Source organism: Copadichromis virginalis, linkage group LG12 (genome assembly GCF_057382275.1).
Source record: "Copadichromis virginalis isolate Kocher_CV1m ecotype Utaka linkage group LG12, C_Virginalis_male_GT1.1, whole genome shotgun sequence".
NCBI lineage: Eukaryota > Metazoa > Chordata > Actinopteri > Cichliformes > Cichlidae > Copadichromis > Copadichromis virginalis.
Window position 1 is genome coordinate 36,441,882 of NC_140629.1, and position 19,641 is coordinate 36,461,522.

The following is a 19,641-nucleotide window of genomic DNA, read 5'->3' on the forward strand; positions in this document are numbered from 1 at the left end:
AAACAGAACGACCACTCTCAGTATGAAACATGCAGATATTTCATAGCATTTGTGAGGTTTGACTCAGCGACACCTGCACAGGAGGGTTTCAGTATCAAAGAGAATCAGAGGGAGGGAGGGGTGATAACCACAGGGCTGAAAGCTTCAATAACAACATGAAAAAGCAAGTCATCCTGTAACTGTACTCTCCTGCCAAGCAGCACCGCAGCGTCATATTAGATTTCCCTGTATTGTTATGTTTGTTATGAGGCTGTATTAACACTGTAAGCTGCAGCCAATCAACAGCTTTATACTAATAATCCGTTTACAAGGCTTAAAAATACAGGATTAGAGCGTTTATGGCACATTGCATCACCTGGGTGACTCACCAAGTTGAATGTAAGCTTATTTAACGCAAATTTAAACATGTTTTATGGGCATAAAAGTAGATAAAGCTTTGAAATACGTGGAGATACAGGAGAAACATCATAAATCTCTATTTTAACGGTAAGAAAATGTTTCTTTAAGAGCACAAGTGTTGTGTTATTCCTCCAGAATCGCCACCCTGAAGCCTGAAAACCTGTTTGGATCCGCCCGATCACCCTCCTTCATGACAACACAGCAAACCGCATCAGCTAACGGACCTCTCCTTGCCTCCTCACCCTCCTCCTCACCCTCCTCACCTCCACCAGCGGCAGGTCAGGGTCCAGGTGGGTGAAGCTGTGCAGGACCACCGGGCTGCGGTCTTCGACCACCTCTAGCCTCACGCCGTCCCAAATGTTCCGCACCCTCCACGAAGAGTCAAACATCTCGAGCAGCTGGCCCGGCTTGACGCTACGCGCCTCGGCTTGCATCCCCGGGAAATAGACCATGGATGCCCGCAGAGTTCAGTCACACCCCCGCGCTGACATTTCTAATGTTTTTTAGGAGTCCCACAGACACACACTGCCGCTGCCGCCTGAGACTAACGCTTCTGTGTGATCATCGCCTCTCTCAGTACAGTTTATCACGGCCCTGACTCACACCGGGGCTTTTCTAAACCCCGCCCCCACCAACCGGTGCCTTCAGGGCTGTCGGATAAACCAAACGCACAGGATGGCTTTAGCGAAAATTACGTTACAAGTTTTGTCTTGTATTTAATCCCGCGCATTATACTTAAAAAAAAGAAGAAGTTAAAACTTTAATTACATTAACGTGAATACAACTTTGCAAAATTTCTGTTAAACATCTAACACGTACTTTTCATGGAAAAGGAACAAACTACTTCTTTTCATTTAGTTATTTTTTATTTACATAGATGTAATGAAATGCTGTTAACCATACTTTAATGTTTATAACGGTCGTCACCATATCAGACTTTTACTTTGTGCTAAAACAAAACAAAAACAAACTAACACTCTACGGTTGTTGTTGTTATTTTTTAATCCAATTATAATAGTTTTTCTTTTTCTTTTTTCCAGTTAGTTTACAAAGTGAGTTTGGTCATTTCAGGTAATTTTTTCATTGTTGGACATTTTTTTACTTAAATATTTATTAGTTTCAGCCCTAGCTTTAGTTTGTGTTTTTTTGTTGGGTTTTTATTTTTCTTAAATATTATAATCTGGAGATTCTCTATCAGGGACAAAATTTTTATTTTTATTTTTATTTAACCTTTATTTAACCAGGAATGTCCCGTTGAGATCAAAGACCTCTTTTTCAAGGGAGTCCTGACCAAAATTAGAATGAGTATTACAATAGAAACACAGTTTGTTACGGCAGTGGACTCACAGATGTGCAGACAGCCTATTATCTCAATAAGCACATTCCCCAAAGCCTCATCATTCAGATTAACAAACTAGAAGTAATGCTATTTAATCTGCATTGTAATTTTATTGTGATTAGTTTTCTAAGGTCACAAAATAATTTCATTTACTTACAAAAGTTTATATTTGCTTTTAACTTTAATTTCAAGTTTCCCACATTTTATTTTATCACACCTAAATTAAGGTAACTATAGTAACCTGGGCGACACAAGCACACTATAAAGTTGTTATGTATGAAACGGGAGTCTGCGAGACGTCCCTGAAGGCAGCACTTACTCCCCCGCTCTTACTCATGTCTCTGGGAAATGATGGCGCTGTTTGTGCCTTCACTGTGGCAGGAGGACTGTGTGGGAAAAGAAAACAGTGGAGTCTGCTGGAGTTACACTTTTACCGTGAGCCCAGAGCAGCTCAGCAAACACGCTTCCCCCACCTGATCCTCCACTGTTACACTGAAGCACAGCTTAAAGGTGGCGTAGAGTTTAAACCAGTACATGCTCCTCTAACACCTTTCGAAAGGGCAACTTTCTGCTTTTCACTTAGTTTTCCAAAGATTGATTATGCATTAATAAAAAAAACTAATTACCTGTGAGTGTGTTAACTCGTTATAAAAGTCTAAGTCACACTTCAGCAGTTTTACTGAGATTATAGCTCTATAAAGACATCATTTAAATATAATTATTTAGGGTTTTGGGGTTTTTTTTGGTCTTTTTTAGGTGACTGATTTGAGTTTTAAACATATTTGTGGAAAGATGATAAATAAGTATGTATTTAAATGGGGAAAAAGTCTAATTTTGTGTATCTAAAATCTGCATTTTTCAACTTACATTTTAGCGTTTAAGACATTTTTATTCCATTTTATTTTGATTAATCAAATGTACTGAGCTTTTACTTTACACAAGTACTATATTATATTATTTTTATTTAGATCTTCACTTACTTTGCTTTTTAAATTTTACTTATTAGATTTTTTTCCATTTTTGTAAATTTTACCCAACTGATCTATTTGGCTTTGTCACTGTACTTTTTCTAGTCTGTTTAAGCTGTTTTGTCATAAGCTGCTGTAATTCTTTGCCAACTTTTAGAATAAACACATCCTGTCTGATCTTACTATACTTAGAAAATACAACAGGGAAAATCAGCAGGTCCTCAGCTGAAAAGATAGAAAAGAATAATTTTTCCAAAATAAATGAGCTAAATTACAGATTAATATCGAAATAGCTCACTGACCAAACTTTTCAGCTGCAAACAATTAGGAGCAAATGAAACAAAATCCTCAATGGAACCACCTCAACACAAAGATCTCAATGTTATACAATGTTATCCTGCACACACCTTGTCAAAGCACTGCTGCTCACCATGAAAACAAACAACCTGACTTTAACAGTCAGAAAGCACCTGAAAGCACCATCAGGAAGTCCCTGTTAGTAAACTGAATTAGTTTGTGTTGTGGTTCAACAAATGCATCTTGGGGGAATTTTAGGCTAAGACTTCAGAGAAAGAACCTGAAGACGTCTAACACCGCCTCCTACTGGTCAGTGTCAGGAACAAACGTCTCCAATCACAGTGAGAACAAATCTTTTCAATTCACCGCAGCCTGCTTTAAACAGCAGAACAAAACCATTACCTAACTGTTACATTATTAAACCTTAATTTTCATTCACATGTTTTTCTTTTTGGATTTTTTTGAAACAACCCACTGCTTTTCCACGCCAAGGCTCTGACAGGTGTGAAAGCATTTTAGAACATTTAAGGAAAACATCTGCCGCACCAGCTGAAGCTGAATGCAACCACAAGCACGTCCGACCTCGCCGACCTGTCCTCGCCAAGCGGCTGCGCATCATAACTCAGAAATCTGCAGCTGCCCGACATGAAGAAGACGAGTGAGGGAGCAACACGGCTTTCTAAAGGTTTATACAGATTTAAGTTTCCAATAAATCAAGACAGCCATGGTTCACTGTGGAAGATTACAGTCTAGTGATTAGAAGTGGGAAAGGAGATATTTCCAGACATATTTCCATTATTGTCACCACACCAATGAGCCAGGTCCTGTAAAAGCAGGTTTCCTGATATAACATGTTTTAAGTGTTTGAAGAAAGGTTTTGGTTTCATTTCACTTCATTTCTTGTACCTCTTGGGCAAAACAGTGGTTAACTTTGTCCCCTCACAGCATGAAAGTCCTGGGTTTGAATCCTCGGGACAGCTGGGGCTTTCTGTGTGGAGTTCTGCAGGTTTTCTCTCTGCTTCCCCTCACAGTCTGAAGACATGCATTGGGGTTATGATTACTGGTGATTCGAAATGGCTGTGTGTTTCTGTGTGTTAGTCCTTCGACAGACTGGAAGAAAGAGGATGCATGGATGGACTTCATTCCTTTATAATTGGACAAATCACAAGTATCCTTGATTGCAAATAATAATCAATAATCAAACCATATGAGTCCATATGAGGCTCTGTGACCTCATAAAAAGCTCTGCATGCTGCATCTGATCGTGCAGGCTATATGATAAAATGTGGCTGTTGCTGTTTCACTTATCACAAATCTCCAAGATGTTTATTTGAAAGCTTTTTATTAAAGTTTTTGTCTAAAAAAGATAGAAATTTCCAATTATTTAAATGTTTAAATATCCACACTTTTCATATTGTTTTAAAGATTTTAGTACCAATTTATTCCCAGATCCTCGGTGGCCTGTCCAGTGCTTTTCTGCCAGGCTGCAACAGAAACACGAGGCTTTATTTATTATCATTAATCAGAATCAGAGAGACTTTATTTATCCCCAAGGGGCAATTAAGATACAACAGAGCAGCAAAAACTATACTGCAAACACAGCCTGAAAAACATCCTAAAGTCTGTTGAACACAAAGCCTGACCCGGATGGTAGATCGGTTTGAAAGATAGCGTCGAGCAAGACGTGACTATTCCCCGTTTCATCTGCACAGAGCACAGAGCAGCAGAAAGAGTGAAAGTCACAGAATAACAAGCACTGGTACTAATATCTGCCCTACAAAATAACCCACATGGGCTGAATCCCAGAAATCTGACAGAGCCTGGAGGGCCGGCCAACTCTGAGTCTGCTGCGATTTAACTGAAGCTCTTTTTCCATCTGCTGGAAATCAACACCAGAGGATGTTGTTGTGCTGCTGCTGCGGGCCTGGCTGATGTTTTACGGCTCCCCGAGGACGGTGACGCTAACAGCCTGCATTACGTTCTTATTTTCTCACACAGAAACACTCGTGCTTTTACTGAGAGACTGCACCCCCTGACCTACAGAAGAAGTTTCACAGAAGTATGTGAGGAGGGCAGATCCAAACGTCACTAACCAAAGACAGATTCCCATCACGACGAGGGTAAAATTAAAATTAGGGCAGTGACATCAGCGGCTTATTTTAGTCCTGCTGACACTGAGCAGTGCAGAAAGTTCTTTATTCCTCCTGTCAGGAGGCCATTTAGCAAGGCATTAAAGCTGGGTGGTTATCCTGGGTTGCTGCCAGGCTCTCAATGTTTCCTGCAGTGCTTCACGAACAATAAACCTGAAACAAATAAAAGCCAAAGGGAGAGCCAGACATAGACTGGATATCGAGTTATGTAACAAGAGGAAAATAACAAGCCCATAAATCACGATAAACTGATTAATACAAGAAAAAAATAAAGATTCATGTTCAAAACCCTCCTCCTAATGAAATCAGCTAAATCTGTAAAATTCAACTTCAGTGACACAAACACCAGCGTTCACAGCTGTTGATTCATGGTCTGCAGAACTGCACAGAGCACAGGTTTTCTTCTACCTCAGATAAAGGCTCAGAGCTGAGGACAGACAGAAGCCTAAAGAACACATTCAACCAATCTTGGCACAGTTTAATCGCACCTGTGAGCTGCCTTCTATTATAAATAACAATAAAACCAGTAAAATCTTTTCTTATTTCTGTAATCTGAAGGCCCGAGTGAGTGTGAGTCATACAGAGAAAAGGTCTGGCTTCCTGTACTTCCTGTCGTCTGAGGTTGACAGCTTCTAAGCAGCACAGACAGCTGAGGTCAGGCGTCTGTGCTGCTTCATGTCTCTGTGAAGCCAGCACACTGTAATGACAGCTAATGGGAGCAGATTATAGAAAGCGAGGCCTTTATTCTTTCATTTCACATGTAGCGATTGGTTCTTGGTGCAGACATGTCGTGCTGTGAAGTCAGATTAACTCAAGAGCCGACCTGAGCGCTCCCACTGTTGCAGCAATATTATGTGGCTGTTGGACATATTTCATTTTAAACATGCAGGATGCGTATCTGTACCACATCTTTAAGATATTTGGAGCATATTTTAAGTAAGACCTTTTTAAAATCACTCACAGGCTTAAACGGGTTGATATTAATCTTGGTCAGTGTGCTAGTGATCCCTGTGAGTCCAAAGCTTGAAGCCTAAACAGTTTTTTCTACTCTTGACTCTGTGTGATGTCACTAAGAGTCAAAGATCCCCTAATATGGTTATCCCAGGCACAGAAGCCCCACCCAGCCAATCAGAAGACAGGGACCTTAAAAGAGACAGGAGATTGCCTGTACAAAGGCCGAGTATAAGATAAACAGGGATTATTTTAAACTGCGAATCATGCAAAGCTCATGTGGAAAGGTCAGAGCAAAAACATGGAGTTGTAAAGAACCATAACAGGTCCCTTTAACAACAGCATCACAAACTACACTTAAAAACTTAAACGTAAGACTCCAAATCCTTCACACGGCCAGCAGAGGAGTGCAGCCCACACTTGGGAAAACTTAATTTAAACAAGAGCAGAATTACAGATAGAAAATTATTAAAAATGGAAAGAGCATCTGACTGGTAAAAAGCAAAACAAATAAACAAACAAAAAGCTCTCACACTTTAAAACCTCTCCACTCCAGGTCATATCTGTTAATCAGAAGAATGTCAAGCGTGCCACTGTGATGTGTCACATGCATCACTTCAAAACAACTCAAGTTTCTACTGAATTATTTGCATAGTTTAAACAGCCGAACAGTGAGCTGTTTGGTTGTTTTTTACTCTCTACTTCCAAGTGAGCAGATACCAATCCTGCTTGTTTTTACATTCACCAACAGAGTTTAAAGAAATTGCAGCGAGCACACCCAGATCATTGGCACAGATCATTAATTCAGGTTTATGACTCATAAATATGACTATCACTCATAATGCATCACTAATATAAAAAGGGTGTTCAAAACAAGTCGTGGTATTAAACTGCATTAGCATTAACGGCAAAGTGTAGCAAAGGTTAAACAGTAAAATAAACACAGGTAACTAATGCTGAGTCAGTGCTATTTATACCGGGGGGCTAAACTGGGGAGCACTCAACCAGAGTTTAATTTAAACTGGGACTTATTTTGAAAAAAAAAATTTCCAGTGCTTTCCCTGGAACTATAAACCAGTATCCGTCTAAACGTGTCTTCTGCTTCACTACAACTTCCTTCGCTGTTAGAGGGTGGCATTATTTTACCTGCAAGGAGCCAATGTGGCCAGTCCTTCAGTTCAAGCCCAACACTGAACTACAAACTCAGCCTCTTTACACTTAAGAGTGAAGGCAAACATTAAGAGCTCCAACCTGTCTTTCTTTTCTTCCGACTGTCCTGTAATAATCCTCGCCATCCCAGGTCCCGGCCAGCAGTCCACAGATCCACCGGCTCCAGCACCACATCACGGCTTTGCTGACAACCAGTCCCAAAAAACATGAGGATCCTGGAGGAGCAGAACCTCAGTGAAGGCGACTCCAGGGCTCCCACTCCCCTCTTCACAGATTGGCCGAACCCCAACCGCCAACGCTCAGCTCATGCATGTTTACTTTAACAGCTGTGTCAACAACACGAGGAACAACACTAGAAAAAAATTAACCTATGCCAGGAAAAAAGGAAAAGGCTTTCTAGAAGAGGCTCACATCTGTCCGTGTATGTCAAAGGTGGAGAGAGACCGCTTGGTAATGACCTCCACAACAACAACAACACCGTGAGGCTACGACGCTCAAATGTCCTGCTGTTACCGCTCTCAAGAGAAAATGAAACCTCAACATGATGCAATAAAATTCGAAGAAATTTCCTGCTTAACTGAAGGAGGGGATTATCTCCAGGTAGTTTACGTGTTTAACAAGGTCATCTGAAGCTATGTGAGCGTTAGGCAACCTGTAGGGACGAATGAAAACAGACTAACAGGAACCGTCTTAAGAAATTCAAACACCTCTAACTGAAAACAACTTACTGAACCTGTTCCTCTGACACCTCAGGGCACTTGTTGTCATCACCTTGATCCAGAGGAAGAGGTGTTTGTTTTTTTAATTAGTGTTGTTTGACTCAGTTTGCAGATACACATATTTAATGCTGCAAAAAAATATAGAAGGCTTGCACTTTTTTTTTTTCCTCAGAGGCGAGTCCAAAAAGTAAAGAAACAAAAATCCAAATAAAGCACAAGAACTCAGGGAACAAATAAAAAAGTCTGATTTCTGGACTACCTTCCTGGTTAAATCAAGATAAAAAACAATAAATTAATAAATGGGAGACAAGCATTTACTGGTCAATAAGTGAAGGGAACACTCAGCCATTACAGTAAAAAACAAAGCTAAACTTCAGTGCTATCAATCTCTCCAGTTGGTAAGCAGAACCCACTGTGAGCCCATTTCAGCTGCTTTGGTGCAGATGGTCATGACAACAGGTCCACTGGACAGGCAACAACATGACAAACCCCACAAAGGGAATGTTTTAGCAGCTGGTGGCTACAGCCCATTCCTCTCCTTATCCCTCCTGACTGTTTTTCATCTAAATGTCCCTATCACTGCAGTCATCATGCGATAGTATCTGCAGATAATTCAGGTTTCACAGGTTACTACTTCAAGATGGAGATGTGAGGAGAGCTGGACAGGCTCGCTGGTTCATGTTTCTGACCAAAATGTCAGATTCAGACTCCACGAAGGGGAACACGGGTCCCGGCGTCCTTTAGCAGGACCTGTGCTCGCAGCTCAGCCCCACGCAGCTTGATCGGCATTCGGCAGACAACACCACAACTGGCAGCTTTGCTTCTGGTACCCTGATGTCTGATAACATTCACCAGAGCGCCTCCAGACTCTTTCACACCTGTCACGTGTGCTCAGTGTGAACCTCCTCTCTGAAACTGAATATTTTTAAAGTAAAAAAAAAAAAAGCATTTAACTTACAGCACTAAATAAAGAGAAGATTACATTTTTTCTTATGAAATAAACAATAATTTGTTAAAGAATGTCTCTGGAGCTGATTTAATGATCCATTAACAAACAAGAACAGATAAACTAGTAACTGTAACAGCAGATTATTTATTATTTTGTTGGGTGATTATTTTATATACATTTTTTGGCAACATATATTGTTTTTTAATGAAACCCTGCCTGGATATGTGCTCTTTATTCTACGCATTTTTTATGACTAACCAGTAAAGACATCTTACAGTGCAGCATTACAGGGTTTTATGGGATCGTAGTCACACAGTTTTCATGGACTTGGAACTGTCAAAGTGCACAGAGCTGGTTGAAAGAACTACAGAGCACATTTGCCGCATGGCTGATTAAACAAACATAAACAGCGTGTTCTCTGTACAGATGATGAAAGCTTGTTTAACTGCTTGAGCAACAGAAGTAATTTTGGTATATCTAATCTTGTAGTTCAAAACAGAAAAGAAAAACAAGAAAATAACTTATAAATCACAGATTAATTAGACCTAATTTCTCAAGAATTCAATAATAGGTTTTGTTTGTCCCTCCGGAGCCTCTTCTCTTTTTACTGCAGCAAGAATAAAAAACAAACAAACACAGGAGAGTTTCCCAGTAACAGACACATACAAGAAGAAGCTTCTGAGAGCTTGCCAGATTGCGCTGCCTCTAACAGCCTTTAGATGTATCCCCTGCTATTATTTCAGCCAGTCGAGCCATTCAGGTGCTCCTCCAAGCTCCTGGCATTTAAAAATGCTCTCTCATGCCAACTGCAGCCACCTGGGGACGGCAGCTCTGCTCTGAGGCATCCTGACAACCGTCGCACAGGCTGAGAATAAAATAAACCAGCCTGTGTTTGTTTTGGAAATTGTATTGTCAGAAAAATTATTCTACTTTTTTTTTTTTTTTTTTTTTAAAGATGACTGATCATCAAACCGAGTGTCGTCTTTAAATTCGACTCCCTTCACTTTAATGCCATGTTTGTTGTTTTGGTTTTTCTTTTGATGTGACACATTTCTGTCAGCCCAAGATGTTTTTCAAGGCTTTAACCTGCACAAATTAAAGGCCGTGTCTTTTTCTGGTCTTTCTGAGAGCCGTCACAATATCAAACACATTTGGCAACCACACAAAGTTTCAGTGGTAAGTTTAAGTCAAGCAGTTTGAATGAAACTGTCCAAACTGCACAAAGTGACCTTGTAACAACTTCTCCACGATGACAACCAAATCAGATGCTAAATGGCTCTTATAGTGCTGTTCTTCTCTAAAAGCGCTCTATACTACAAGCATTATTCACCAATTCAAAAACAGATTTAGGATCACACTCCTGTGATCGAGTGGAAACCTCAAGGGAGATCCTCTAGTATCCACTAGAACAGGGGTGGGCAACTCCAGGCCTGGAGGGCCGGTGTCCTGCAGGTTTTAGACGTGTCCTTGATTCAACACAGCTGATTCAAATGGTTAAATGACCTCCTCAACATGTCCTGAAGTCCTCCAGAGGCTTGGTAACGAACTAATCATGTGATTCAGGTGTGTTGACCCAGGGTAATACCTAAAACCTGCAGGACAGCAGCCCTCGAGGCCTGGAGTTGCCCACCCCTGCACTAGAAGCAGGCTTGAAAGGTGATTCAATCCCATAGACTCCAATGTCCAAGTCCAACTTTGCAGCAGCAGTAACCATATTCACACCACAGTGCACAATCCTGTTGTGGTCCCTAAAGCTATGTTCAGCCATCATGACAGCCTGTGATGATTTGGTTATAACTCACCCATCTGGATTTGGCAAAAGCTTTGACTGAAAAGTGTGCAGAGACAGGTAGCTGCACTCAATCACGGCCTTCTAGGTCTCAGTTCTGCTAATTCAAGTCAATGAACTGGACCTTTCAAGTCTTTCTGTGATGCTGGTGACTTTTATATCATTTTAATGCAACTGAATGACAAATATTACACAGGACCTGAAATTAATTTCCCCAAATTTAGGGAAATTGCGCCATATTGCTTTTTACCAGGGGGAAGAGGGTACCAGTCTGAAGAGGCTACTCATTGTGAGCTTAATTGCATGTCTTATACAGTCACCCATTGTTCTTCTCCAACTACAGCATGGCTGTATTCTCTGCTCTGTCCATCTTTATCATCGTAGGTCTTTTCTCTCGTCCACTGTCAGCTCAATATTTTACAAATACAGCAGCTAAACTAACATCAGGGTCGGCCGTATGAGGATCCTGAAGATTCACCTTGTCAACATTAACCTCTCCTGGGACTGCTGTTTTTTTCCTGAGTGCACTTCTTGTCAGTTGACATACATTACAAGACTTTAAGATCCTTTTGGCTTCTCTTGTATTCACAAGGGCCCATCACAGAGTTTTTACACCTGATGCCCTTCCTACTGCAACCCCAAAGGGATGTGTGTCACCTCCTGGGATCAAACTGTTAGGCAAACATGTAAGCCACTACACATTTACATAGTTTAAGTGCCTCTGAGTCTGGAGCTACAGTAAGTCTGTGCTGATTTGTGTCCATTTCATGCCTAAAGTGAGAATTTTCCACTTTTAAAAAGCCCAAAAGGTCTACAACTGGAGGCTGGAGGAGTTAGCTCCAGAATATCAAGATGGCAGACGAAGGAAAACTCAACCCTTTTTTTTATATCAAACATTTATCCTTCTTGTCAAAACTTGCACAACCAAGCAACACAACCATCAACATTTTATTCCGGGTTGTGCCTGGAAACAGGAATGTTATTTTCCGTGGTGTTCTGCTCTTTAATGAGTCCGGGGTATAAACCATCTTCCACTTGAAAGAAACCACAGCAACAGATGGAAAAGCAAAGAAAAGAAACTCCTGCTCTGCTGTGCCACTTTATTTCAGTCCAAATGTCTCCGGTGTACTCCTGCCTTTCCATATCACCTCCACCTCCACATCCACCTGCACACCTGCTTCCAATTTCCTCTTCGGGTCCTTCAGCGAGCATACCCACACTTGAGTTCCTTGCCAAATTGTCAATCATGCTATCTGAGCTGTAGATTTCCAGCCTTCTGTCTGGCCAAGTTGCCTTGTTTTTGCTTCTTCTTCTTTCTCTTTTTGGACCCATGCCTGCCTGCGTGTGCCCCTCAGGACTTCCTGTTTAATGACCCACATCAGAAATGGATGATCATTGCTGACGGCTTCATGGTTGCAGTGGGAGCTAAGAGCAAAGGACTAATAGTACACTGACTGCCTGTGAAAGAAAGTCTGGATACTGTTGTCCAACAACAAAACGCTGCACTCATCGTACTCATTAACTGCTGAAAACTGTCTAAATGTTGATTCTAAATATGGCTATAATATGGCTCAGATCCTCAGCCTTGCTTAGTGAACATTATCAACACGTCTGCAGATGCTTCCTTCAGAGTCGACTGATAGTTTGACAACTGACAACATCTGACAGTTAAACTTTTTCTTCCTGATCACTGGCTGTAAGCAACTCATCAGTGTGCTGCACATCCTTGTTTTCTAACCTGCTTCAGAAAACAAATGTTGTTTGCAGGAACAGCTGATCACAGTCTGTCAAAGTTTACAGTTTTTAACTAAAACAGAAAATATGGAAATAAACTGCATCAAACCACTCTAAGAAAGTCTGACAGTAACACATTGTTTCCCATAAAACAGGAGAATAATGCATTCTGCATTCAATATTTGCTGTTTGCCCATAAAATACTGCTACACTCTGTGAACAGCTTTGCATGCTGGGGTTAGGTTAGAATAAAGACAGCAATGCCCCACAAATACAGAAAGCTATTGTCTTTCTAGAAGAAACACTAGGGAACACAAGAGGTGGTTGTGATTTTCAAATACTGGAATAGACGTTTTATTAAGAATAACACTACCAGCCAACAGGCCAATAAAGCATGGTTTCATGGAGTGGTCATACTAAATGTTCTGTGAACGGTACACACTACAGCCACCAAACAGCTCTGAAATCTGCCTGGTAAAGCTAGCAAGGCTATTACAGCACAGTTATTCCATTAAAATTAACCTAATCCCCTCAGAATCAGCTGTTTTGTTTGTTTGGGGATATGTGTGGAATCCCAATCCAATGCAAAATGGCAACCACACAAAGTTGCAGGCTCTTTAGAAGCATCTATTAACCCTTTAAGACCTACCATAGAACCAAGTCCGCCAGAGCTTATAGTATATTTTTACATGCTGTGGAGCCATTTTTTGGAGTATTTCAAGTTGCTATACATCAATACAACCATTATAGCCCAAAATTTAATAATATGTATTCATTAAGTGCATAGTAATTACATAAATTGCAAAAAAGTGCAATAAACTACAAAAACATTTAAAATCGTTTTTGTTTTTTTAACATATATTTCTAGTTAGAGAAATTTAAGAGGTTTATCCCTCAAAACTGTAAATACAAAAAAGTTGCACAAACTAGTTTCCCACCACAGGAAATTTATTTTAAGTGTCTTCATAGTTTTATTTTTGAGATACACCAATTTTCATATACTGCAGGAAAAACAAAAAAATATATTATAGTGCAAATTTGCAAAATAACAGCATATGCATCAAAATAAAATATTTCCAGCAGTGCAATATGAGTCCTAAGCATCCCAGAAACGACACAGAAAGTCATAAAGTCAAACATAACTTTTAAAAACACAAGTAGAGGCTCATATGGCCACGAAGGTAAAAAACTACATTTCCGCAATGTACGTCACTTCCGGTTTCGGGCAGTTCATGCCGGACATGCGATAGTTCACGCTGATGGACGTAGGAAGTGTTACAAACAGCTGATCGGATCGGCAAAGCGTGTTTCTGGAATATTATGTTTTTGTTGCTGCAAGTGCTTTTTATGCAGTTTTTGCAAAGCTATATGTGGAAGGAAACTGTGACTTAGGACAAGCTGATGGCATAAGATGTAAGTACAACTCCTCCGGTTTCATATGCAAAAAAAATTATTGCGCTAGCTTACGTGGTTGCAGTGCTACGGGATTTAAAAATAGTTACGCAAAATGGAGCGTGTCCGCTCCGACCGGCTTTAAAGGGTTAATAGGTCAAAACTCTTATTCGCCTTATAGTTTCCAGTATTATTGAGCCCACAAAATGTCCTAAATACAACAGATATCCTCTTCATATTGTAGGTTGAAAAAAGCAGCTCTGGTAAAAGCTGCAAACAAATCAATTTTGAACTTTGACCATCAATATCATGGGTTATCTAACAGTTTTAACAAGAACACTGAACAAATTTAATGCCTATGAGGTACAGTTACAAAAATGGCACTAACATTAGAGCAGCCAAAAACACCACATAGACAAATTAATTGAGCTAAAACTTAATCTTACAAAATTACGGAGCAGGATCACTGACTGCTCAGGTGTTTCGTGCATGAAAGTCCTCTCTGGCATTAACAGCACAAAAACTGTGCACCAGGAGCTTCGTGGCATGGGCTTCAATCCAAAGGTGTAACGTGTTATTTGCCCTATAGAGTAGCTCACAGTTAATACTGAATAATGTTTTGTTTGAAACCCTCACCTGTATTACACATGACATTTTTGGCTTTTATTAATACTACCTAAACCCTTTTTCAGTACAGCTGGATGATACAGTAGTAGAGAGTTGCCATCCTTAATGCGAGCAGCGATCTAGTCAGTGAAAACATCAGTGTAGCCTTAAATGAGCAATTTCATATAAACTCTGTTGAACCCTTCAACAAATTAAAGAGGAAAAGGCCCAGTACTAATTTGAGTAGGTAAAGAAAGTCTATTACAAGTCTACCACAACTACTTACAGTCATCTGAGAGCAGTGTCAGGTCCAGTGGGATCTCCGAGTATAGCATTGTTGCTTGGAATACACAGTGTTTTATCACACACATCACTTTTTAGTAGAGGTGGATGGAAACACAACTAGAGCTTCAGACAACCTTAACCTGAGGTCTAATGAGTCAAAACACCAGTATGGACATGCAGAGCCTTTATTTAATTTAGCATACCATTACATGTGTGTGCTGGTGCATTGGGTGTGACTTTCTAAGCCCCTAAAACCATTTTGTTAAAGTCATTGTAACATGTTTGTTATAAATTTCTAGTCTCCATGGCTAACCCTGAAAACACAAAGTGATTTCATTAGTTTTTCTTTCTCAAACTTGACAAAAGACCAGAGTCAATTCTCTATTTTTTTAATAATAAAAAGACTTTACAACTGCAAGTCTCCACTTTTTTTCAGCCACATCCAGCCGTAACTACACCAAAAGCCTAACAGCAGGGAGCGCAAGTGACTTTGTTTGACCCCAGAGAAGAATTCGGGCCACATGAAACACAATCCGGTGATACAGCTGAGCCACTAAGTGAGAGTTAGAGAGAGACGATCAGCTGACAGTACATATCCACCTCTCACACTGACAGCACAGCAGAGGATCACATCTAATTAAATATTTTTGTTAGAGCAGATTTCCTACAACAACATTATGAAAGAAAAACTTTCTTGTCCTTGATTAACCTTGAAAACTGCGACTACGTTGTCGTTTCCAATCACACACTGGAAACATTGAGACTTTGCAGTTTAGTTCAAACATGTTCAGTATTTCACAGGTGGAGCAGACTGCCAAACAAAGGCACAGGAGGACGGTTTGTGCAGCCAACCTACCTGCACACGAACGCACCATCACACCTAACTTCATTCAGTTTACACTTGAAACCTCAAACAGAAAGACTGGATAACTCACGGTCAAAACTATGTGGACACCCCTGTTACATTAATTCTTGATGTCTCCCCATTTTTTAAGATGTTGTCCAGGAAGATTTTAAGCCGCCTGCAGTGATACTAAAACACAAATCTATTAGTGACATTCAGCACTGATAATAAGGTGAAAATTTCTGGCCTATGATTGGTCTTCCAGTTAATCCCACAGATGCTGGATAAATGGGGTAAACAATTTCTTTGGTTCTTTGGTGCATTGGCTTCGTATTGGGAAAACGACATGTTTAAAGTTTAAAGGGCCACTGGGCTTGCAATACGCTGGAGGATAGCTTGATGTTGTGGCACAAAAACACTGATAAAGCTGGTGTGGCTTAGCTCAAACTGTGAAAAATGGCTGTCTGGAATAGTTTTTGCTTGGGCTGCCAGCTCACATTGTTTCCACAATTGTCATATTACATCCATACCTGCATGTCTAAAACTGCAGCTTCATTTTAGCCAAGAATCTATCATTTAAATAGCTGCCAAAGACTAACTGCAGGTGAAGACCCAAGAACAGAATAATTAACGACTTAATACTGAAAAAATAATAATCAAACTATTAAAACGTATTACTTAAAAAAAATCCTTCTGTTGAAGATAAAGCTCCCGCAACCCTCACACCAGTGTACGTGCAACTAAAGAGAACTCCCTGTAAACCATTTAAATCATGAGCTTCTTTCAGCCGCACATTTTATTAAGAGCAACACATTCACTACATTCACCATGGGATCATTACAGACACGACCAAACATGTCAGGATTTCAAGGGGCACACCTTTATCTGCAGGGAGATGTTTTCCTGGGTGTGCAGAGTTTTATATCAGCAGCAGCCCGACACACACACACACACAGACGCACACACAGACGATGCTATGTCACAGCTCTGCAACAATGAAAAGAAAAAACTTGGCAGTAATAAACACATAAGCATCCGTCCCCATGCAAACAGATTCATGTGAAGAAACAGCCTGAAACCATGTTTTCAGAGTGTGACAGACTCTGAAATACAGCCAGAAGCAAAACCTGAAGGCAAACTGACAGATCAGGTGAAAAGGTAACGGAAACATGCAGGTCAACAGGTGAACATACGCAACCTGCAAACCTGGGCTCAGCACATTTTGACAGAACCTTTAGTAAAGGGGTGCAGACAAACCCCAGGGTTTTTATATACGTATATATTCCAGTTAGGTAATACTTCGTTTTTTCTCTTTGCCCACTTGCTAATTTGTTTCCTTTTTAATTGCTTTTCACCGTCCCTTTCACTCAGCCACTAGAAACCTTTCAGTTATATTTAGGCACAATTCATTTTTGGCTTAAGATATTCATCTTCACACAACACTAGTTGTGTTGATATATTATAACCAGGAAGGTACTGGCCCTTCTCATTAATGCTAAACCGGACCTCCTGCATAACTGAGACAGACCAGCAGCTTTGATGGAATAAAAATAACCTGTCCCAACAAACAGAACCAAAAAAGTCACTCCAATTACATTAACCCAATAATGGCAGCAAAAATGTTCTCAATTTGACTGCTTGTAAGTCACAGGACTTGTCCAAAAGCTCTAAGTGGCTGTAACTGCTCCAACGAGTCAAACAAAACAACGAAGACATAAAAGAGCAACGCAATTAACTTCTCTGGCCAGAAAAAGAAAATAAGTAAAAGCAGAGAATGGTGAGTGTTATCGTTCTGCGTCCACTAAGAGCTTCACTTGTAAACCACACACACTCAATACTGTAATCATTTACAGCCATACAAGTAAACAAATTAATAGATGTATACAGCTTAAGAAACACACCTGTGTCCATTTTAAAATAATCTACAGACGTTAATACTGCATTAAAATACACATTCAGTCTTCTTTTTACAGTAAGCATGCACGAATATATGCTACAGTATCAAATATGCAATTAGTACACAGGAACACACTCACACACACTCAAGCAATTAAAATTTAACTAGATACATATACAGTATGTATGAATGCACTTATGTTCCTCTCCACACACACGCTGCATCCACACACACACGTACACCCAGCCAGCCTGGCGCGGTATCAGAGCTCACCAGGTCGTCCAGGATGGTGACGGGGAAATCGAACATGCACATCTTGACAGGCTGAGCGAGCGCTCTGTGCAGGCTGAACAGGGATTTGGCTTCCATGCTGTGCCCTGAACGCACCGTGCAGCCAACGCTCGACTGCACGCAACCACAACAAAAACACAAATAAAACCAGAAGAAAAAATGAAAAAGGAGGAGCTCCCCAGTCTGGCTGCTCGCTTCGCAGTCCTATCACAGAGGACTGCAAAGAAATCCACCTCAAAGAAACCCCTCCACCTCCTTTTCCCCAAACACCAACAACCATCCACTCCCCTTCCTCTTCCTCTTCCTCTTCTCGCCTTTCTTCCCCTCCTTCTCCTCCTCACCAAGGAGCGTCTAACTGTCAGCAGCTGCTCTCTCGTCTTTCCGTCCGTCCTCTGGGGGTATTGCCCAACACCACTCAGCTGTTTTGCCACGACCGCAGTGCTCTCACATTCAGACGGAGGTGCTCGGACTCGCCACCGAACCAAAGCACACGTCTGCCCGGAAAAAATAAAACCTCGCCAAATGAAATAAAATGCAGCAAGTACACAGAGGGTCCTCCGAGTTGCTGTCTGACTCGCTTCTGCTTCATTATGCTGCAGCGATTTAATCAGGAGAGAAGGACCAGCTCTGTTTTGCTCCTGTAGTGCCAGACGGTCTGTGTGAGCCCATTAAAGATGAAGCAGGGTGACTGCTTCAGAGGCTGATGTATGAATCAGACTCTCTTCTCATTAATGTCGCTGGTAAATGTGAAGGCACGCATTCTGCTGAGTTACCAGCCCTTATTCTAAAACTTATTTTTCTTTTATGGGTTTGATGAGAGTCTAAAAGTCTGAAGATCTTTTCAACAGGATGTTAGCAAAGTCCTTTCTCTCTCTCTCTTTTTTTTGGGGTTGGATTTTAGTGTTAAATTTTATGTTTGATGGTCTCTTTGCTGTGCTCCTTCACTGCACGTGGGCAGCACTGACTTTTGCAGATATTTTCAACAATGCAATTTTAGCTTTATTGCTGCAGAATTTACATTAACTCACATTTAACTTGACTTACTGCAAATACAACCTGAAACTAAAAAACAGCATGTGTGCCTCAAACCTGCAACATGCAGTTGATGCCTCTAGTATAACAAAGACTTCATAGAAATTTATGGTAAAAATGACCTAAATGTTCTCTTGACCTCAGTAAACATTTTCCTGATGGGTTTATGATCTTTGGCACTAGTCTTACTGAATGCAACAATTATTATTGGACTCAAAGATAATGATACCGCAGAATGCTTTAGGGCGTGGCCACTTTGTACTTAAAAAAACATTATTGTTGTCAAATATACAAATTTATCAAACTGGATGTCAAATAAAAGGACAACAAAACAAACTAATCAAAATCTCCAAGCCCATAAACTGGAGTTCCTAAAATGGAAACATGAGGATGGCTCCAAAAAGTGTCCCCATGTCACGATCTAACTAAACATGTTTACCTGGTACAAAACATTGGTTTTGGCCTCTATGCAGAGTTTACCCCTTTCCAATGACTGTAGGGGAAAACTGGAGTCAGGGGCATGGACACTATTGACTGGGCCTCATTGTCCCTGAACTTGACCTCTCAACTACATTTGTGTTGTTGGTGCCTTTTGGAGCATTTTAATGTCTTTCTTGGACAGTATAAGCCATCCAAAAAATTGACTGAGTAGTTTTTTACTTAGCACTAATTAGCAGGTATTTGCGTCATTCTACTTTTATACCTGTAGAGTGTGTGGATGGAGTATGCTAGAATTAGCTGATAATTAAACTCTCCACCCTCTCCAAATATGCTCACTTCTGGCTTCATTAAACCAGCAAATGTTGAAGCTTTGAAGCTAAATTACTGA

The 19,641-nt window shown here is 40.6% G+C and overlaps 1 protein-coding gene across 5 annotated transcripts in view; it reads right to left on the reverse strand.

Annotated features, from left to right (window-relative positions):
- LOC146697568 (ral guanine nucleotide dissociation stimulator-like) overlaps positions 1-19,641 on the reverse strand; it is a 56,391-nt gene that overhangs the window by 26,201 nt on the left and 10,549 nt on the right. For 2 of the 5 annotated variants that reach the window (XM_085476355.1, XM_085476354.1), the window contains exon 1: positions 663-4,163. The exons of 1 other annotated variant lie outside the window; for it this stretch is intronic. In XM_085476355.1, coding sequence (XP_085332481.1) covers positions 663-851 — 189 coding nt within the window. In that variant the 5' untranslated portion in view covers positions 852-4,163. Of the gene's footprint in view, positions 1-662; positions 4,164-7,355; positions 8,875-17,762; positions 18,030-19,641 lie in introns of those variants that run through there. 2 more of the 5 variants (XM_085476356.1, XM_085476357.1) reach the window with 2 other exon arrangements.